The sequence below is a fragment of the Cataglyphis hispanica genome, chromosome 14, assembly GCF_021464435.1.
Source record: "Cataglyphis hispanica isolate Lineage 1 chromosome 14, ULB_Chis1_1.0, whole genome shotgun sequence".
NCBI lineage: Eukaryota > Metazoa > Arthropoda > Insecta > Hymenoptera > Formicidae > Cataglyphis > Cataglyphis hispanica.
In genome coordinates this window covers 5,984,252-6,006,669 of record NC_065967.1, presented here as the reverse complement: position 1 = coordinate 6,006,669, position 22,418 = coordinate 5,984,252, and the positions used below count along the sequence as shown (strand labels likewise).

General features: G+C 33.7%; 1 protein-coding gene across 2 annotated transcripts; it reads right to left on the bottom strand.

Annotated features, from left to right (window-relative positions):
• Positions 1–29: 29 nt before the first annotated feature.
• On the bottom strand, positions 30–21,318 carry LOC126854766 (uncharacterized). 2 transcript variants are annotated; one of them, XM_050601790.1, is made up of 27 exons: positions 21,126–21,318; positions 20,718–20,886; positions 19,793–19,837; positions 17,729–18,818; positions 17,183–17,543; positions 16,431–16,740; positions 15,713–16,212; positions 15,140–15,435; positions 14,159–14,669; positions 13,825–13,966; positions 13,563–13,736; positions 12,854–13,399; positions 11,870–12,776; positions 10,558–11,659; positions 9,683–9,970; positions 9,348–9,551; positions 9,094–9,249; positions 7,705–8,841; positions 6,935–7,296; positions 5,358–6,742; positions 4,727–4,911; positions 4,488–4,642; positions 3,123–4,297; positions 2,664–2,875; positions 1,490–2,503; positions 941–1,390; positions 30–773 (listed from the first exon to the last, which is right to left on the bottom strand). In XM_050601790.1, exons 2-27 carry the CDS (start codon positions 20,773–20,775, stop codon positions 669–671), a joined length of 12,870 nt encoding a protein of 4,289 aa, XP_050457747.1. In that variant the 5' UTR covers positions 20,776–20,886; positions 21,126–21,318; the 3' UTR covers positions 30–668. The 2 variants fall into 2 exon arrangements, with proteins under 2 accessions (XP_050457747.1, XP_050457746.1); XM_050601789.1 differs by having other exon boundaries at positions 20,718–21,318.
• Positions 21,319–22,418: the final 1,100 nt, after the last annotated feature.

Genomic DNA, 22,418 nt, shown 5'->3' with positions numbered 1-22,418 from the left:
CGCGAAACGTTTTGTTTCCACATTGACTATTAAGTTTACTCGATTTACTTTTTACGATATATGGTTTATTTTTTTGTTACATTGGGAGAATTTCGCGGAGAGGGAGATATTTAGATATATTCGCCATGTTCCGCTTCGGAATAAGATATAAATGCAACTTAAAACGCGTGCACGCGCGCGCGCAAAGGATGTAACGCAAATCAATTGCCATTTCCCGATTTGCATTACATTTATATATATATATATATATATATATATATATATATATATATATATATAAATATAAAAGTCTCAGACACACATTATATACAGATAATATATATAGACAAGAAAGTTTTATATATCGACCCTGTGTTGTGTGCTTTTACATAATGATCATACCACACTTCCCCTCCCTCATCAGTCTTATATATAATTATATTCCAACAATAGTCATGAGTTTGTTTTAAAAATATTATAATTATTAGTATTTAAATGATATAATATTTTATTAATGTATATATATATATGATTTTGATATTATATATATATTTTTTATATTTTGCCCAAGACAAATTTTGGATTGGGAAGGGAGGTAGGTATTATCTTATATTATCCTATATTACAAAGGATATTGCAAATAAATATGATTAATACCGGCGAGTTATCTAATATCTAATATCATCTAACTATATTTTAATGATACCTTCATCGTCCTCTATATCGATTTGGCCATAATCGATACTATCTAATGGCAGCATCATTGAGAGCGATTCATTAAGATTAAAAGTTTCCTGCAACATAACAAGGAAAAATAATTAATAAATTAGACGTAAAAATGTCTCAATAAGATATTGTAAAAGTGTCTAGAAGATACTCTTTTATAAATCTTTTTTTAAATATTTTTTGTTGCTTAAGTCTTCTTGAATTTTTATAATTCTTGTAAACTTGGTATACATACACTCACGTAATCCACGTGTACAGGCATCGGGTATACACACGGCATGCATTCCATTTGCGTGACGCCGTTATTATCAGCGGTACATTCGCACAATTGGCACTTGTTTGGCTCGGCTGTAAGGGCGACTCTCTTCGCGAAAACGCTGGCAAATTTTTTAATCGAAGCCGACTTCTCGAGACGCAATTTATCGCCGCTGAATATCGTGCCGTTTGTCTCCAAAGATAGCGGTGTGCAGTAGCCTAGCACGTTCTTGGAAAGTTTGACTTGTCTGCGCAGATCTTTGTCGCCGATTAGTACTCGAGCGTCCTTCTTGGTGTACGACTTGCTTGCGTCCAAACCGTAGAAGATCTTGCCAATCTTCTCCTTTTCGAATTGGAAATCGCCATCCATTAGTATGTGCAGAGTGATATCGTGTTCCAACAATACTTGGTGTAATACCGAGTATTCCAACTATAAAGCAAAATGTTGAAAGATGAATTGGATTTTTTATTCAAGAAATTCAAGAAAATCATCAAATTTCATGAAACACATCTTAAGGATAGAACTTACTGTTTGGTTCTCCGGTTCGCAATGCGAGCATGGCATCAATATGAAAGTCTTCGACACGCCAGCCCTGAAGACGAGTTGCGAAGCGAATCCAATCGCGGCGAAAATGTCTTGGCTGCCGCTGCCTACTGGCACGTAGCTTAAATAATCGACGAAGCGTGCCACGTTCTTCGTGAAGATCTGTCCATCGAGAATGATGCTCCTAGGTCGATCGTACACTTCGTCACCGCCGAATACCACCAGGGACCATCGATTTTCCGTAAGACCTCGGTCATTCATCTCCTTGTCGAGCTGGGTAATCAGCAATTCCATGCTGCTATTCAACTTCATATCTCGATTACAGCTCTTTGCCTCGACGATAAACACCACGTCGGCCGATCGGGGCACTTTGTCATCATCCAGCCGTTTGAAACGGCCTTCGGCCACCTGACTACCGTCCACCATAGTGCATGAGGTGCACTTATCAGGTATTCTCAGATAAGTGTCGCGGAACATGCATATCTGCATGTAGGACATCGCCACCGTGCACACCTCGGCTTCGGTGAAACTGTTCAGGCACATCCTAGCGTACACAGCCGGATCAATCACGCTGAAACAGATGCCGAACTCCGAACTCTTGTTTACAAACAGATCGTCGCAGAATTTATATATTGTGCTGTCTTGATGTAGGGTCTTGTTGGCATGATTCTTCGTGTCAGCACATTCCTCATCGATAGACCAGCTGTGAGCAAAACTGCCGGTGTCCTTTAGAAACAGCTTGTTCGATCCCAAGGTATCGTCGAATTGTTCGTTACTCATCGTGCCGAAGAGACCGGCCGTCTTCCCGTAATACCAGCCTGATAGTTCCAAGGTACACAAATTAAACTTAAGATTGCACTCCAGCCGGAATTGGTTGTGCTTGCGTTCCACCGTTACCATGTTCTCCACTTGGTAAACGTACGTCGTGCCATGATCCAACTCGATTGGCAGTTGCAGATTCGTTGTAATGCCGGATGATTGGGAAATCAGCTTCATTGTCTGAATAATATATAATACATCAGTTAAATTTATTGCGCATTATTAAAAATAATTTATCTTGAATAATGAAAATATAATTTATAGATATTTCTTACTCCCTAGATGAAATTGATTGAAGCTTTGATTTAATTCTTGATATGAGATAATAAGTTTTACTAACATCGTTGAAGAGATCCAATTCAATAGCGTTGTTTCCGATCAATACTATGATCTGATGAGTGATTTCTTCGGCTTGTATATTATATTTTACCAGAATCGCGAAAGTATTGTGGGCAAAATCCTTCGCTAACAAGTAGGTACAATTTCCGGCAAAATCAAAATAACGTCCGTCAAAAGTGATATAATGTTGAGAACCGATAATCATGGCTTGCGCTGAAATAATGAATTATTACACATATCAAAAATTAATTTAGTTTTTGATTTGTTATTAAAATTTTATTATAAAATTTAATCAAAGTAAATATGTATTGAAATATAATAATAAGAATGAGGGAAACCTCATATCAGTTACTGCCGGATTCTAATAGTTGTTGCTTTGCATTGCGTTTGAGAAGAAATCAGTGAAAGACAGAAAATATGTTAGATATTAATTCCTATTATTAAACTTTCTTAAACAAACCTTTGAATGGTGGTAACCAGTTCGACAGCTCCGAGTACGGTTTGTACTGATAGTAAAGACTCCAGAAGGTAGTGTTCGAAGTGATGAAATACTTCTTGATATCCTTGACTGCTCTGACTTCTGGTATCTCGTGGAATTCAGGCGTCTGATTGAAGGCGTGCCAAGACATGGGCAGTTTCTGTTCTAGGCACATCAGACCCTGATTAGGATCAAAGATAAACATGGTCTTAGCTTCCCTGTAGCGACTCTCAGCTTGTAACGCCGTCTGGCTGATGTCCATCATCTTGGAATGCACCAGCCGGATAAGACTCTCTATCTTACCCTTGACTTCAAAGTATTCACAGAAGTAACCAATCCTATCGTACATCTGCTCGAGTTTCTCCAGAGCGTAGTTGACCGATGGTAATTTTCGAAGCTCCTTCAATTCCGATATAATTTCATCTATGACGTCTTTAAGTTCTTTTCCGAACGGCACAAAGGCAAAATAACGTTCCTTTAGGAACTGTATCACCAGACCCGAATATTTATGCACGTTGGTCACTATATCGTTCGCTTTGATGTCGCGATAGACCTTGTCGATGTCCTGAGAGAAGTTGGCAAAACGATCGAAATAGGGCGATGTGATAATCTCCTTTTTACGATCGTACAGGAAATCGAGCATCTCTTTGCTCGCTTTCCAGACAACCGTCTCGAGATAATGAATGAACCGGATAAACATAGGTTCCATTAGCTTCAAGAAGCGATACCATTGTTCCGAGATGGATGAAAAAATTGTATTCCAGAGATTCTCAATGTATTTGATGAAAGACACGTGTAAATCTTTGATGAACATATCATATTTTTCGATCATTTTCTCGATTATGTCCGCCACCTGTGACACCGATTCGCCCCTCAACACAGCAACGACAATCTCAGATACTTTGTGATAAGCGTTTTTGATGGTCTCGATCAGCCAGAGCAATGAATTTCGCAAGGCTTCGCCGGACTCGCCCATTATTTCCCAGATCTCATTGAGGATGTTGGGAAGAGATTGAATATGACTTCGCAGGGACAATTCATCAATGGCGTATACCCCAATATCAACAATATCTTTGATGTAGAAGGTATTGGCATTATAAGACTCGTTCAAATATACCTTGAGGTCTTCAAAGTCATGCTCAAGATTTTTTAGATCACTAAAAAAATATAAGATAAAGATAGTAATAAATAAAGATAAGATAAAGATAAGATAATATGTAATTATGTAGAAATTAAATTTTATTTTAATAATTTTCTTATTTTATTTATATTATTTATCTGAATCTTTTTTATGAATACCTGATTTGAAATTATAGATATTTAACATTTATTTTTTGAAATACTCACTACCAATCGTCAAGGAATCCTGAAATGTCCTGCTGAGCGTCCTCCCATACATCCGTAATGGAATTTATTACTTCACTTTTTACATATTGTTTCCAATAATCGACATCATTGTTTACACTTTCACACATTTCGTTAAAGGTCGTTTTTACAGTAGTCTGCAAGTGGTCATGCGCGTATAATCTCATGTTAATTATATTGCATTAAAAAATACATATTTTAATATACTAAATTTAACTTACAATGATATCACTTTTGAGTTCGGGCCGCCATCGCAAAGTTGAGGTAACGAGTCTCGAGTGATTTAATTTCAGATAGAAAGAAACGTCCGAAATTATTAAATCGTCGTCATAGGTTCTCCAAATGTTAAGTATGGCGTTTCGAGCGTCCGGAATATTGCCATTCATTCTTAAACTCACTCGTGCATCTATAAAACGCAAAATATGTAAAAAGGGGATAAAGAACTCAAAGAACAAAAATTATTTCAATTTTAGTTTTAAAATAATGTACATGTTTACAAAAAAAAAAAATAGAAGTAACGAAAAACGTGTTTGAAATATTCGTAAAAAATGTCAAGAGAGCTTTCTGTAAAATAAAATAAAACAGGAAAAACACACATTTTTATCTGAAGTTTCTAAATAAGACTTTTACTTTATAGCATTTTATTTTTTATTTAAGATCTTGTTTTCTCTAAATTAATATCTTACTTTAAAATTAAATTTTTTAAAAATTTAATTAAAAAAATGTTTTTTTAATTTAATTTTAAAATTAGATTCCAATATTTTATCTTACTTAATTTAATTTAAAGTCTCTTACTTTGATAAATGTAAATTATTAATTCTCTTAAATATTTCTAACTTTTAATATACTCACTGGGCGTGTAATTAACCATTGCCCAGATAAGCTTCTCATTCGGGTCCAAAAAGAAATAGCCGGTAGCGTTGAGTTCTGGCGTATTGATAGCGCTACCATTCACGACGTAACGAGAAGATGAAGGATAATAACCGATCGTGAAATATTTAACCTCGTCATTGTTTACTCGTCGGAAGAATATCTCTCTCGATTTCCGATCAATACGACCGATCAATTCTCCAGCTTCGCTCGACACATAGCTGCGCGTGTATCGAGCGTGATTTACCGTTTCGAGCAGTACATATCCTTGTCTACGAATGAATCCTTCCACGTCGAGATCTAATCTGGTGTTGACATGCTTGCCCCATATTTTGTAGAGATACTTCCTGTTCGATGCATCGCTCTCATCTCTCAACAAGGCGGACAATGTCAACAGCTTGTCCTCGTTGGTGGAATAATCCGCGGAGAAGACGGCGTTTAATAAGTCCCTGTGGTCTTTTTTCATCAGTATACCCTTTAACGTGACATTCTTTTCGAAGGTCGGATGTCGGAAACTCAATACAATTTGATGTTTATTAGGTTCCATAGATGTGATATTGACATTCGTCCAATTAAAGGTCGCACCGACGATCCTCGACTTCTCGTCGTCACGTTCCCATTGCAAGTTCGCTTCGGAACTTATTTCATTGCTGGTGATCTTATACGAGCCGTCTACAGTGAAATTTCGTAAGGGATAGGATAAATTAAGAATGATGAACTGATTGTCCATGTCCTCCGTGGTTTTATTCAGGATGTTTATATAATAAGATACCCAAGCATTCTCGTCTAGACTTAACCATGTATTGTGATCAAACTCGCCGGGTAATACCTGATAGTCCGTCTTTAGCTGTATCGTCTTGTTCAAATGCATCGCCTTCAAATGAATATCCTGGCCGGTATGGGTAGTCCGGATCTTGGATTCGCCGGTGATGTTGAAGGCCGAGCTGTTGTCTAACCGATAAATGTTCACTTGCTTGAACTCGACGGTGGGATAATTGGTTCCCTCGTTTCCACCGCTATACTCATATTGGTTCACGTAGATGATGCCTATGGGCTTGTACATGTTTTCCACGGTAATTTGAATACGATCTTTATCGAAGCCAGCCCGGGACTCACTCTTTGAATTATATTGAGTATTTAGTACTTTCTGATTGTTATAGGTCAAGATCGAATGACCCGTAGTGACCTGTGGACGTTTCTTGTAGCCGTAAGTTAGATGACCAATGTGACGAGCATTTAGAGGAACTTCTATGTGCAGAATACCTTCTAGATTCGAATCTAATCGTTCGCTGTAATAAATGTAATCGGAGTTGAGCGAAGCTGTATTATTAGGCCAGAAGCACTCGATGAATCTCTTATTCTGCTTTCTGTATAAAAAGAGAAACAATAATTAGAAAAAATTTTAAAAATAATAAAAAAATTATTTTTAAATTATTTAACTTATTTATACAAAAAGTTTCAATTTTTACATTACATTATGTGTACGATTCATTAATTATTATGTAATATAATACTTTTTCTATAATTTTCTAATTTTCTAATATAGTGGATTTACTTACAAAGTAGTAAGTACAATAAAATTGCATCCGACAAATGATAAAGTTTGCGTTGATATTGAAGCGTTGATGGTTCCATTAACGTTGATTAAACTTTCATAAAATATTCTTGCAGTTCCAATCTGCTGCCTTGGAGGATAAAAGAGATCGGCATTAATTAAATTTCGTTCATCGGAATTACCGTCGTAACTAAAGAAGAATACAAGTGTTTCTTCTTGCAGAAATTTCGGCGTATACAGAGAATATTTGAGCTCGATTTCTTTTTTATCGAAGGTGATATTAAAAAGATTGTTCACAGATTCCGTTGGCAATAAACCCCATGTCAGTCGGAAATGGCCATTAATATCGCGTGTAGCCATACGAACCTAAAATTTTCCATTGTTATTATTTAAGAACAAGAAAATATTTTTATTTTAATTTTGAAGAAAGAGAGAGAGAGAGAAACAAAACAAAAAAGAGAATATAATTTAAATAAAAAAAATTTGTTTTAAAATTTTCTAAAAATTAATTTTCTAAAAATTATTTTCCAAAATTAATTTTTTAAATTAATTTTCTAAAAATTAAATTTCTAAAAATTATATTAATTTATTCTTTTTGTTTAAAAATTTGTGGTTTTTTTATAAAAAAGAATTATATATCTTTTTCTCAATCTGCATAAATACTTTTAATAAAAAAACTACTTAAATTTATTGTGTTCATTAATTTTATTATTTATTATATTATTAGTTTATTATATTTTACTGTTTATTATATAATATTAAAAGAATACTAACCGATCCATCCGAAGCATAATTACTCTTCGCTTTAACAGCGTTGTAGCCCAGCACGTAAGAAATGTCCTGCGTGTCCTTGCTAGTATGATAACTGATTAAGAACCGATGATCATCATTATTCGGAGGTGGCAATTTCACAATGAACACCGCGTCCAAGTTTTGCTTATTGCGGAAACCTATGGTCGCGTTTGTCTCGAACTCCCACGCTTTTCGATCGATGTCCAAGTCCAAGCCCATATCGATATTTCTGTACAATCGACCGAGATTCTTGAAGAACACGTGAGTCGACAGCTCCTTCTCGCCCAGATCCGCGGTGTCATATCCTGCGATCAGTTTCATTAACATATCTTCCATGTAGATCAGTTTCCATTGAATGGCCGCATGGCACTGATCGTCATTTAATCGATGATTTAATCGAACGTCACCGCTCGTGTTGGTCAGCATCATATTTGCATTCAAAGTCACAATCCTGCTATCATTCCAAGGTGTTTCGGCTTGAATGTATAGAGTGGTGTTGCCATCCACTTGTACATTCATGAAAGTATTCAGCTGATAAATATTTATTTTATCAGCTCTTTTGATATCCGTGCGAGCTCTTATGTCCCAATTAAAATTGTTGAGGATGTTTGCGTCGACAGTACCATTGAAAGATCCACCATCGACATCCAGCAAAAGACCATACGCCTTCCTCTTTAATCTCAAAATCATTCGATCGGTGTTCGCGTTTTTCGGCTCGGCTCTAACATCTATCGAAGTCAAAGTGTCGTCCTGCACGAAGATGACAGAGCTGACGTCATAAGATTTTGCTTGCAGCTGATCTTTTAATTCTCCCCTAACGTCGTACAACGATTCATTGATCTGTCTTAGATCTCCGTGGAACTGGAAGTGAGGTTCTTGCGACAACGGCGTATGTACATCGCCATCGATCTTGTCATTACTTAAGTTTCCAGCCAGCTGATATACCTGATCGTCGAGATGCGTTACGCGTACGTTCAGTTTGGCAGTATTGTTTACACGAATCGTATTACTGTATAGAACGTCAGCTTCCAGCGACTCTAAAGCTTTTATCCAACTTTCCAGTTTCGCAGAAGCTCTTACGAGATGCTCGTCTATTTGCCAGGCGGATTCGAAAGACGTCTACAAGAAATAACAATTTAAATTTTTATTTAATTTTATTTATTTAATTTTATTTATTTAATTTTTTTTATTTAATTTAATTCAATTTATTTTAATTTTATTTAGATCATTTTAATTTAATTTTTATGTAAAACTCAACTAAAATTAACCGCTAATATAAATTAATTTATAATTTAATTGGATTACAAATATATATATATATATATATATATATATATATATATATATATATATATATATATTGATACTTACGTATTTTGATACAGGCTCTTCCATTCTTGCACTGAATTTAAGTTGCTTCCTATTTCCTGTAAAATCCTTTTTTGCGACTATTGTAGTTTTCGGTATTTTTATAATAGGTGAATCGATTTCACCGGAAACCATCATATCAAGCAGAGCTTTTTCCATCTATATGAAAATTGTGGTATATATATATATTTTTTTTTTATTTTTATATTTGCGAATATTTTTACTCGTAAATATTTTAAAACTTGTGCGAAACTTACCTTTATATTTCCAAACAATTCTATATTTAATTGTTTTCCACGAATCGTAACTGTACTTCTATATAGATTGCCTTCGATCTCTACAATTGCATTACTACGAAGGTCTTTAAGAAATTCCAAAGGTGTTTTTATATTTAATTTCACCAAATGCGCCTTTGTATTATTCGTATTGACATGATATGTATAATTGCCGTGAAATCCGGTCTATATAATAATAAAATTTTATGTATTCAATATATATTTTCTCTACCTGCATATATTTCGTTGCATTGTTCGTTTGATTATAAAAGTATAAAAAAATATAAATTTGTTTGAATTGCACATAAAAATATTACCTCGATCCATGTAGTGTTTTTCCTAACGTTCACGATCGTTTCCATGAAATAGGTCCGTTTCTCAAGATCGATTAAAAATGTATAAAATGATGCTATCTCTTTGATACTGCTAAACGTTAAACTAATATGTAGATCATTATTTATATGAAAAACATCTTCCATGGAAAAGCTGTCGTATATGATGATTTTGCCGGGTGGCAATTGTATTGTGCTTAGAATCTTATAAGTATCACCTTCAGTATCGATATCTAGCTCTCCCGATATAACCGGGATTATTACGAGCCATATCTATATAAATGAATAAAAATATAGATAATAATATTATATTAATTTAATAATTGTATTCTTTCATTAGGAGAATAAATAGGGTGCAAAATTTTAAATGTATAAATGGTTGAATATTTCGATAATTAAATGAAATATTGAGATCCGATTTCTGTTTAAGTTGTATTGTTTCGAGATGGTCAAACTTTGATATAAAGAATTTGACTTTGGATGAATAAAAAAATCCAAACTTCGATAATTTATTCAGTTATCGAGATATTTGGCATTTATTTGGCATTACGTTTGAAATTTAGCATCCTGTATAAAAACATTAATTTTTTTCTTAATTAATTTAAATTAATTTTTTATTTTTTATATTTTTTTCTATATTTATTTATTTATTTAATAGCTAAAATTTTCTATATCATATTTTCTTATCACATTTTTCATTATAGCTATAATTTTTAATATCTGAGAAAAGAGAAAAAGAGAAAAATGTTTGATTAATAATATCTATAAATTAAATTTCAAATTTAATATAAAAATTTGATTTTTATGATTAGTTTTTCATTTCTTGGTTTTTTGAATTACGTTATTTAAATTACAATTACCTGCAGTTCTCCTCGCCAATAGAGACCATCCTCCTCTTCTTCCTCTTCTTCATCTTCCTCTACCGACTCATCGATATCAGGATCATTTGTTGTAGATATAATTCCAGGTTTCAGCGGAATCTTAACAGGCGGAGGTTTTGGTCCGCCCTTAGCCTTGATACCAAGTTTATTGTTTGCCAGTCTTAACGAGAATTCCATATCTATGTCCAACATATTTTCAGCCTCCGTGTGTACCACAATCAATTTGGTGATCACTCCGCATTCGTGCAGACCCTCCAATGGCGTGAGCACTATATAGCTATAATCGAAATTAGTAATATTCTCATAGTGCCAAGTACCGAGAAAGCCTGCCGTGATATTGTTGTAACCAATCCTGAAGTCAGCCTCGCGCCTATTTAGTTTGGCCACTACCAGCGCCTTTTGTAACATCTCAATAGGCGTTGCTAACATGAATATGATGTTGAAGTCATAAGCGGCGGTGAAAAGCTGGCATAACGCCTCGACACCCAGCGGACCATTCGGCGTGATAATCTCTGCCACTGCATGCCGGTTGCTTTCCGACAGACCGAATCTGCCACGAACGAAGGCGACCTTCTCCAACGGCGTGGTAACATTGAACTCCACCTTAGATTCCTTCCAGCTTACTAGGTCGCCGATCAGGTGGCCGGTGTACTTGCGTTTATCCAGATCGAGATTAGCCGCGCCGAAGAACATCCAGCTAGTCATGAGACGCAGCTGGCACTTGAGTTCGTTCTTCCGGTAGTTTGCCAAAGGCGAATACAGGTAAAGATTGCCGGTAAGATTGAATACATTGTCCGATTCCTTGTCTAATTGCCAGATGCTGCGCGCATCAAACGTTTTGTCGGGATTATACTTGATCAGCACATGTGTATCAATTGTTTCCGAACGTAGCATCTTGTGAGTGATGTTTACAGTCATCCACGAGTTTGAGTGTACAGTGCTGGTCAAGCCATAATTTGCCGTCCATTCCTTCAAGTCTTCGTACTCACTCGCGGTAGCATATAATTCCAATATCATATGCTGGGAGTCCTTCCAGTAAGCACTGCTGCTAGCTATAATCTTGTCTGGCAATTGTAGATATCTGCGAGCAATAATAGGATTAAAATAATAATTGACAGCAAAAGTTATTTTTTTGTAATTAAAACTTTGAAAATTAAATAATTCATCAAAAAGGAGCAAGAATAGAATTTGATCTGACTTTACTAAAAAAACTAGATAAAATTAATAGTATATTGTATATCTTATTATATCGCTTAAATAGAATAATTCAAAACCAAATGCATACTCTTACCTTACGTTTAAGGCAGTTTTTTTCCATTGTTCAAAAGGCATTAACAGTTGCGACTCCAATTTGGCAGATATCATTTCTGGCTGTACGTCATAGTTTGCGCCAATCGACGCCTTGATTACGTTCTCCGGATTCCAATTCACAGTAATGTCTATCAGATAACTATGCGGATTAGATATAACCAAATCACAAGAACCAGTTATTAGTCGACCCGGATAAGTCAACGTTATTATCGCATTTCGCTTAATCCCGGATGAAGCTGTATCCATCAGGTATACTCTACTTAATTGCAACATTGTGCTGAGTTTTAAAGCAGGATCTCTGTTGGCGTCCCACTTAAGCTCTGCTGCCAACTCTTGCCGGTTCTCTTCGTTGATGCCACTTAAGGTCAGATGTACATCCCGCCATTTGTCTAAATGCAGCTCTAAACGGATTTCTCGCGTAGTGTCGATGTTTGTCATTGCCGAATACACGTTACCGCGATACCTGGCTTCTACATACGACATTATACTGGTCATCGACAACATTGTATGATTTAATATAAAGGCGTATTTATCATAGTCTATTTGTTCGGCATATAAACTGACTCTCAGGTCACTGTGATTCTGATACAAGTAGCAATTAAGCAGAATTGGAGAAACAAAGCTCGGCGATTTGAAGATCATTTTCAAGTGATGATTCATGATGACAGTTGACGATCGATCGGAATAAGCTCCACGCGCGGTTATGTTGTGACCGCTGAACCACGTGCCAGCGAAATCTAGCTCGTATTCACGTCGTGATCGCTCGTTGATACGTGCATCGATCAACATTGAGTTGAAATTCGGAATTGTCAGGTTCGCGTGGCCCTCTATGGAGAATAGCAGATTACGCGGCATAATGATGTTGACGATCAAACTAATCTCCTTGCCTGCAGGTGGAAAAGATTTATTGAATATTTTTATAGTCAAATAAATTTTGCTTATAATAATAAACTTTGCATCTTACCCGGTGCATATCCTATGAGCAAACTAGTCTTTGATTCGGCGCCGAGAGCGTAATGATTGATACCCATTTTGAGATCCAGGTTTTGAATAGGTTTGGTGACGGCTATCAGCATGCTGACCTTTGTGCCCTGGTTTTGAAAGTACATTTTCGAGTAAGAGACGATAAGCTGCGCCGTGAGTTTGTGCCGATCATCCTTCAGATGCGGATTCGAGTTCACCTCGGCGTGCAGCTCTAAGTGGCCGAGAGCTTGTTGATACCAAGCACTTATTACAGTATTAAGTTGCGGGTAGGCAGTGGATTGCAGTTTCAGTTCTGCAGTCTTGTGCGTGAGTGTCCTCGACGAGCGGTTAGATAGCGAGATCTCCAAATGGAGAGTCTCCTTCCTCGGCATACGTTGTAACTGATAATCTAATTGGAAATCGCCGGCCAGGCTAATGTTTCGTTGAACGATGTAGCCGATTAGTTTGCTCCAGACTCGCTTTGTTTGAAAAGTCAAGTCTATGTCGAATTGAGAGACGTTGTTTTTTTGCGCGTTTCTTATCGCACCTGATGTGGTTAAAAAAAATTTTTTAGTATTATTTATATATCCTATCTCTGTATATACTAAAATTAGTTATAAGTTACATATTAGCTATATATTATTACAAAAAAATTACTTTATTTACAAACTGACCAAGATTGGTATCGATTTGAAAAGACGACAAAATACCTGAAATGGCAGCAACGCGTTCATTATTAATAGTTAGATGGACTTTAGGATGATAAGTGTAACCATTAGTAAACTTCTTTCTTGTGTAACCCACGCTGGCATCCAAGTGTTTCGTACCATTGATATCGAAACCGATATCTATATAAGTTTCATCCTCAGAACGTTTGTAGGTACCTGGAAATATAAGAGCATCATTTTAACACCTTTATTATTAACATAATTTGAATAGAAAATTAGATAAATACATTCACAAAATACTAACCTTTAGCAATCAAAGAATTACCGGCTGAATGAATTAAAGCGGTAACGTTATTATTTATTATATCAAAATCGACAATAGCGCTTATTTCTCTATTCACTTTCGAACCAGGTGTGTCAAATATCACTTTAAACGTACTATGTTTCTGAAATAAAATTAACAAAAGGCATAAAAAATATCTTTTGTTTTAATATTCAAAGAATTTTCATTAAACATCAATATCATTTAATTATTCAAAAATTTCAATAATTATTTACAAAAAATTCGTTTAAAATTAGACAAAATTTCTTTAGTATATGGCGATTGAATGAGAAATTATATACAACTTTTTTGTTACCTGAGTTTTATTCCAATTATACTCTAATACATAATTTTTAGCAGTTGGATCGTCTTTAAGCAACGAAACCTTGAAGAGTGTGAGCCCAGTAAGGATAAAATAAGGCGCTTTGATATCCTTAGTCACATTCGTGAATTGATAGTCGGTGCACATTTTCAAGCCTATCAGCCTGTTTAAGGCTGCCCAGCTACAAGTGGTGTTGTTGACGATATTTTTAGGTATGATTACCGGATGTCGCGAATTCTTTTGGTCTTGATCAGCTACTAAGATGCCCAGAGACTTTTCTTCAATCTCGGCACCTTTAACTTTGATGAAAGAAATGTCCGAGAACAACGAGAGCACATCTACTTTGCGATTCGGTAAGCCCAGACTCACCCGCGCTAAACGAGTGTCATTTACGTTCAAATGAAGCTGCATCATTCCGGAAGAGTAAATGTTAGTTCGCAACTTAAGTCCGGCAGATTTGTAGAAAGCATCGACAGTCATCGTGCCTATTATATCGGCACTTATGCTGCAAGAGCATAACATAAAACATAAATGAAATGAGAAATATGTTAGAAAATAGAAATATAAAAGAAAAGAACGCAAGAAGAAATTAACAAAGAAATTATTTTCTTAAAAGAGGCGCAAAGATATTATTTATTAAATAAAATCCAATTATAATTAAATATAGAAACAATATATATAAAGAGAATTTTAATTATGAGAATATTACAAATATCGAGATTTTAAAAAAATTAAAAAAATGAAGAAAAAATTAAAAGAAGAAGAAGATTATATAATAGAATATTATAGAACAAAGAAGATTATAAAAATAAAAGAAGATATCATTCATATAAAATATTGATATTTTTTAGTTATTTATTATCTAGTTATAATTATATTAAATGTAATTATTTCTTATAATTACATTTATGATTTATTATTTATTATGGAATAATTTTTGAGAGTATAATATATATACACAAAAAATAAACAAACCTAGAAGTGATATTGGCAGTGAGTTGGAATTCTCTGTTAGCTAGTCGAGCATCATTAAGTATCTTCGAAATCTTGAAATTACAAGCCGCAGAACCAGCGATGTCCAAGCGAATCGGCAAACCAGATCCTGTTGGTACAACGTAAGAGGAATCCAAGAACATCCCGGTCCTTTCATAGAGTATTTCTTGCATAGCCAAAAACTCTTTTATCTTCTGCCAAAGATTGAAATTCGCCAGTGCGGACATCACTTGCTTGTCGCCGTCCAGCATCGTAAACTTCAACTCATTTCCGAATATCTTTTGCAACAAACAACATTATTATAATTAGCTTGTATGTATATAAAAAATGTACATAAAAAAATTACACCATATATGATTTGTTCAGTTTATCGAAATATATGTTATATTATCTATAGTATCTTGCTGTAATGCAAATTTATTTTATTTGTTATTTATAAGATATTTATTGTATTTATTGTATATATTTTAGCAAATTCAATTTTTTTTTAAATTTTAAATTATAAGAAGATAAATATATATTTTTATTTTTACATTAATTTTTACATATATATACCTTATAACCAAGGCTAATTTTTGGGTGATCGAAATTGTTATCGATAATGTTAGGTAACCGTTTTACATCATCCCAGTAATTTTCCTTCTCCGATGCCGATCTGAAATATCTAAGGAAATTCCGAAGGTGATTCGAGATTTTTTCGTTACTGTACATGCCATTTGGACCAAAGAGATTTTCCGCATAATATTCCAGGCCCTCCATTCGTGCAGTAATTTCAAATAAATTCACGGATTGGCCGAGGAGATCGGCGGTAACGTTGAATGTCAACGATCGCGGCACGTATGATTTTGGCGAGAAAATCAAATTTGTTTGATAATTCGCGCCGATATTATACTCCTCAGAAAAGAAGGAGTTTTCGTAATTACGCGAAAACTTTCTAATGTCGCTGTTGAACTTGTTATCGATGTCCCGATCTGTGAGCAGACTTTGAATCTCGACTCTAGTAGGCGAGGCGGAGTTGTAGAGATTCGTTAAATGACTCCATACGAAAGAACCAACTAAAAATAATTTTTAAAAAATTATGAAAACTAAAAACAAAAATTACAATTAAAACTTTTATGATAAATCAAATTTTTTCTCTGAATAAACTAAATTAATTAGAATTGTTAAAAAACAAATTATAAACAAATTTATTAAAATTTAGAATTGTATTAATATTTTTTTGCCAGATTATAATAAAGATTTACGATAATAAGTGCTTGTGTAATAAACAAACCTTGATTGACTTCTTCCATTTTGAGAGTGTGCTTGATGGTTTTAATGACATTGTAATCAGGGCAGTGCATTACTTGTAAATAAGAGGCGATACGAATTTCTGTGTCTAACGTCGTATTGCGATAATAATCAAGGAAAAATTGATCTCTTGTCTCTTCACAGGACGGTAGCCTACGATGAGCATCGATGGCGGCAACGCGAATTTCCATGGGTAAGAAACCGCCAGTATCATCTATGCATTTTTTCAGATCTCTTCGCAAACTCTTTGTTTCAAGCCCCATGTTACCAATTGCCTTCAAAGCCTCCAATGTCTACAATTATACAGTTATAGTAAATTATTTTCCATTTATAACAATTGATTATTAATTAATAATTATATTATATTTCTATTAAAAATCTTTTATCCTCTTGTAACATTATTATTATTATTATTATTATTATTATTATTATTTGAATTAAACAACAATTATTTTTATAAAAATTTATTTTTTCCTATGTATATATATATATGTATATATATATATGTATATGTATATATATATATGTATATGTATATATATATATAATATTATATATATATATATATATATATATATATATATATATATATATTTATGTGAACGTGCGAGCTTCTTTCTTCTATACTAGAAGACTAAACTCTAGCTCTAGAAGAATGAAGCGCATTTTATTTGTACTTTATTTTGTGATTAGGATTTGCTGTAAATGGCAAGAATAAAATTATAAATATTTTACTTCTTTCGTCGCTTGAGGAGAATGAAGACGGGGCGCGCAACCTCGTGAGATTTTCTGTTGAAGATGCGACAGAAGCGCGTCCACCTCCTCCAAATCGATACAGTTATCATTGTTTCTGCAATATGTATAAATAATGGTGGAGTAGCTGAGAATAAACTGGGCATGGGGAATTTGACGCTGAAAGTCCAGTAACTGCGAGAGAGCTTTGATGGTATCGTGATCCGGTTGCGGGAACAAAGCAAAAGTAATGATCCAATCATTAATAGTCGCTTGATTAACATATCTCTTCATTATCAGATCCTTCATCACATTCACCGCGGCGTTGCTGTTTAGGTATGGCAGTGCAGCAACGATGTGCTTCCTGTCAAATAAAAAAAGGTATCAAACATAATCAAGGGAAAATATTGATATATATCGAGTAAAATAAATTTATCATAATTTTTAGATTATAGTATTTTTTTAATTATTTGTAAATTTAAATCCTTAAATTATTTGTAAACTTAAACTCTTTTTTAGCTGAAAAAGATTGTATCCTTAATTACGTACTTTCCATGTTTGCAAATGTTATTAGCTCTCGAGAACAGCTGCGACAATAGAGGATAATCTAGAAAGCGAGCCGAATGAATGAAATTGGTAAACATTTCAGCGAATCTCTGTTGCAAATCATCAGCGTTCGACGTAAGTTTGCACAAGTTCTTCATTAAATCTCTGGAAGTTCGCAGCTCGCCGTGCATAGTCTTCGGCATCTTCGTGTGATCATATAGCAACGTGGTTCTCTTCGTGAGAGATGCACCTCGAATAAAGTTATCTTCGTCTTTTTCTTTATCGTTAATTTCTTCATCCTCTTCGAAATCTTGGAAAAAATTCTCCTTTGTCTCCTGAATCAGTTGAAGAACCATCCGAGAATCGGTCCTGGCACCAGCTTTGTCGCCATTCGAGAGTGGCTGTAGCAATCGTGTCTCGTCACAGATTACTCTCTCGTAGACGTTATGATCAATCGTAATTTCGCAGTCGCTGCGTGATTTGAACAATCTGTGTTGACCATGTAGCTTTCGCGGACTTTTATAAGGATTCGATTGCACTACGGAGAAGTACTTGGGGCCGTTCTGGCAGTCGGCCAGATCTTTGCTTTTCTTTACGATCAAGCTGGTTCGCTTAGCCTCGTACAAATGATATTCAGTATTGCAGGCGCCATAAACGTCTACTTCGTTAGCATTGTGGTCCACGTCGAAGCGTCGCATGCTGTTCTGCAGCATCGATAACATGCCCCTTTTCAGGTTCAATGCCCAGACCGGCTCGCGCTGGTTTGGACACAGCTCGTGGATTAGCCCATCGTCAAATGTAAATCTTAATACAAAACGCTCAAGACTGGTCTTAAACTCATAGCCGGCATGATCGGGGAACTCCACGTTATACGTGCTGCGATCGTGGCTGATGCTGGAGTTCAGGATCTTGAGAGTTCCCTCGCAGGGGCTGCTGAAGTGCACGGACAGAGTAGCATCGATATGCAAGGCCGAATCGTTTCCGAGATGATGAGGTAATGTCTGATAATAACCCAGATTTGTGCTTACGTCCACAGAGTATGAGTACACGTAATGAACATCCTCTTGGTATTTGAATTTTCTTTCCAACGGGACTAAAAAGGAATAAATAAACAATACATTTTTATGCAATATTAAAATTATAATTTATATAATATTTTATTATATTTATTTTACATGCACATTAAAATATTATGTATAAGTAAAGCTGCATATAATATTTTTTACTTCAGAATATATATACAGAGGCAACTTGCTTTCTATTTAATAGAATTTTTATTTAACAAAAAAATGTATTTAATATTTGAGATATAAAATAAAATATATGAGACAAAGCAAGAAAATTTTATTTTCTTTTTTAATTATTAGTTGAAATTTATTACGATCTATATTGTCAGTAAAAATAAATTTATGCACAAAGTAATTTATCGTTTAAAAACATTTTCTGATCGCATCTAGCAATCTGAAATAATTTTCATTTCTTAGTAATCTGTTATCTATACGAATATATATTTGTTTGAAAAATAAAGATCAGAGTTCTTCACCTCGACAAACATGCGTAACTATGACGTCACAAAATTATTTCACATTTAAACAATGTGAAAAAAAAACTGAAAATAAAAATATGAAAGAAAAAAAAGGAAGTAAAGATATTATAAATTAATTTAATTTAATAAATTAAAATCAACAAATTATTTAAGCGCTTATATGTATGCAACAAATAACGCAAGTGAATATTATCTACAAATTTCTGTAAAATAAGCTGATTATCTCTCGAATTAAAGTGCAAAACATTGATTTTTTTATTTTAAATTAAATACATTTAAAAGAGGAAATAAGAAAGATTTCAATGTTAAAAAGATGCAATGCTAGCAGTTCTCGCAAGAAAAACATGAGACGGAATTATTACAGCGCGAAAATAAATCTCCGTTTCTCTTTTCAATAATACACTAACGCGACACAAGGCAATAAATTTCCGAAAATTGTAAAGTCAATAGAAACACGAGAATAAAAACTGCATATGTTAATACAATATGTGCCTATATGTGCAAAATATATAAAGTATTACCCTTGCATTTGATTCGGCTACATGGCGCACGATCCTTGCTAATTTCTGAAAAAAATTTTTTAAATTGTAATAATGCAATGTATAATGCTAATATATTTATTATATTAATAATTCATAATATTTTATATTGTAATATATTATATTAATTTAATTAAAAAAATAATATCGCTAATTCTATTAAAAGTGAACAATTTAAATTTTATATTATTTAGTTTAAAAATTTTTTGGCAAGAAAATTTTAATAATTAATTTTAAAATAATTAATTTTAAAATATTAAATTTATAAAACTTTATACATAATTTAATTGATGTAACATCATTCTTTAAATTATATATTATGCAAATTAAAAATATTATGCAATGTATAATGCTAATATATTTATTATATTAATAATTTATAGTATTTTATATTGTTATATATTTATAGTATTTTATGTATTATCTTGAATTAAAAAAATTATATCGCCGATTCTATTAAAAGTGGGCAATTTAAATTAAAAAATTCTTTGGTAAGATAATTTTAATAATTAATTAATTTTTAAATAATAAATTTTAAAATAAATATTAAATTTATAAAATTTTAAACATAATTTAATTTATGTAACATTATCCTTTAAATTACAAAATATTTTTATATTTAAATTATTTTCACAATTGTTAACTTAATATAACGCATATATATGTTTAAACAAACATTCTACATGAGATTTTATATATATATAATTTATATTTTTAATAATATTAATTGGCACAGAAAAAAAATATATAATATAGACATCTTTATTCAACTATGTAAATGCTCTTATGTGTTTATGTTATTTTGTTATGTTTTAAGAGACGTCAACATCGCTTGATAACGATTAACAGGCAAATTAATGAGATACCGGACGTTGCAATAAATACACAGGAAATTGCTGATAATTACCTCCTCGCACGATAATCAATACTGAGCACGTGAGCGCAAAAAGCAATATTGCCCTCATGATTTCCGGTACCAACTCTCAAATTTTATATCGTTTCCGGAATCCTTGAGAGGTCCTTTAAGATCGGCACCTTTTTACCAAGGTCCTCATCCCTCAATGTTGGATACCAATCTGTCGCAATGCGTTGCTATTTAATTGCTTGATTAATATTAATTGATAAGCACTATCAGAAGGAGAAATTTACGCAATAAATAATTTTTCACACACACTGATCACTATTATTCTCTTTTTCTCTCTCTCTCTCTTTCTTTATAGTTTTTCTTCTTTTTGCCACTTTTACATTATGTCACTTGGATCAATGGAAATTTTAAATTTTGCGGAGATATCGATGGAGGACTGTCGTTACTCACGGCGGCTCAGCTCTTTCTCTCATGTGACAAAAATATCCGCGATAACCACCCGAGAGATAAATCGGGGTGCGGATTGACGACTTGATTGAAGATGAAAACGGAGGTAGAGAGAATGTATGTGGCGTCCACACCACGTGCAGTTAAATAAGTATTTCCGTTGCTGGCTGATCGGCGAATGGCCGAATGGCGAGGGAGATGCTAAAGGTCTCCCAATGCTTTTCGTGTTTACACAGAGGTCAGAGGTTGCCTCCGTCTTCGATAAGATAACGGCTCACAACGAGATCCTAGAAAGACTCTTGATCTTTGTGCGGCGACATACTAAGAATGCAGCATAAGGGATACACATGGGACTCCATATGGCGTCCACATGGAATCGGTTTCAAATTATTTCGCTGGCTAAGCTGGAAGGAAAGAGACAATATTTATCACCATTTAGAAGATAACGAAGAGATATTTAGGACAAAGTTTAAATATCATTTTATTATCGTACGTTATTTCGTTATTGTTTCCAAAGTTTGGAAACAGAACGAGAGGGAAATTACTTTTTAAAAACACGAGAAAAAATTTGTGAGAAATTATAATAAATACAGCTAGTAAATATAGGACACGGATTTATTAAGTATATATATATATATATATATATATATATATATATATATATATTAATATCGCTAACTAAAATACAATCAAAATAAATATAAAATTGTAATAAAAATATATGGAAAGATAGAGAAAGAGAGAGAGAGGGAGATAGAGAGGGGGGAGGGGAGGAGAAAGAAAGAGAGAGAGATGAGGGGAGGAGAGAAAGAGAAAGAAAAATATAAAACATAATAACATAAAAAATATGAAACAAATATTTAAAAATTAGTTTGATATACAAATATTTGTTCTTCTATCTCGATACTGTTCAGAGCAGCCTAAATCGTTGAGTTCGTATCATATGATTTTTATATTATATATAATAAAACGATTATCTAAATTCGATTGTAGATATACAAAGATGAATAGATATTAAAAAGATTTCGAAAAATTCTTGTCAAATTATTCGCACCGGGTGACGAAATAGACGTCTACTCAGACGACTAGGAACAAATGGTAATGAGGGATACAATTTTTATCGAATTATACAATCTTACTTCTTAAAGGAGAACAAATAGCAAAAAATAAATTTAAATAAAGACACATAATAATTCATATCCGCTCTCTGTACGACTGGAAGTCGACTGTTCAAATAAAAATGAGAACTACTTATGTATGTGTATGTTGCCAATTTAATTTCAAAGAAAAGCAGAT

Bases quoted from the DNA above. Each gene is read 5' to 3' on its own strand.
- LOC126854766 (XM_050601789.1), bottom strand. From the start codon at position 20,775: ATGAGGGCAATATTGCTTTTTGCGCTCACGTGCTCAGTATTGATTATC. The intron at 17,544-17,728 runs GTACGTAATTAA...TTTATTTGACAG, and splicing joins AACATTTGCAAACATGGAAA to GAAGCACATCGTTGCTGCAC. The intron at 13,967-14,158 runs GTAACAAAAAAG...ATTTTATTTCAG, and splicing joins ATAATTGGAATAAAACTCAG to AAACATAGTACGTTTAAAGT.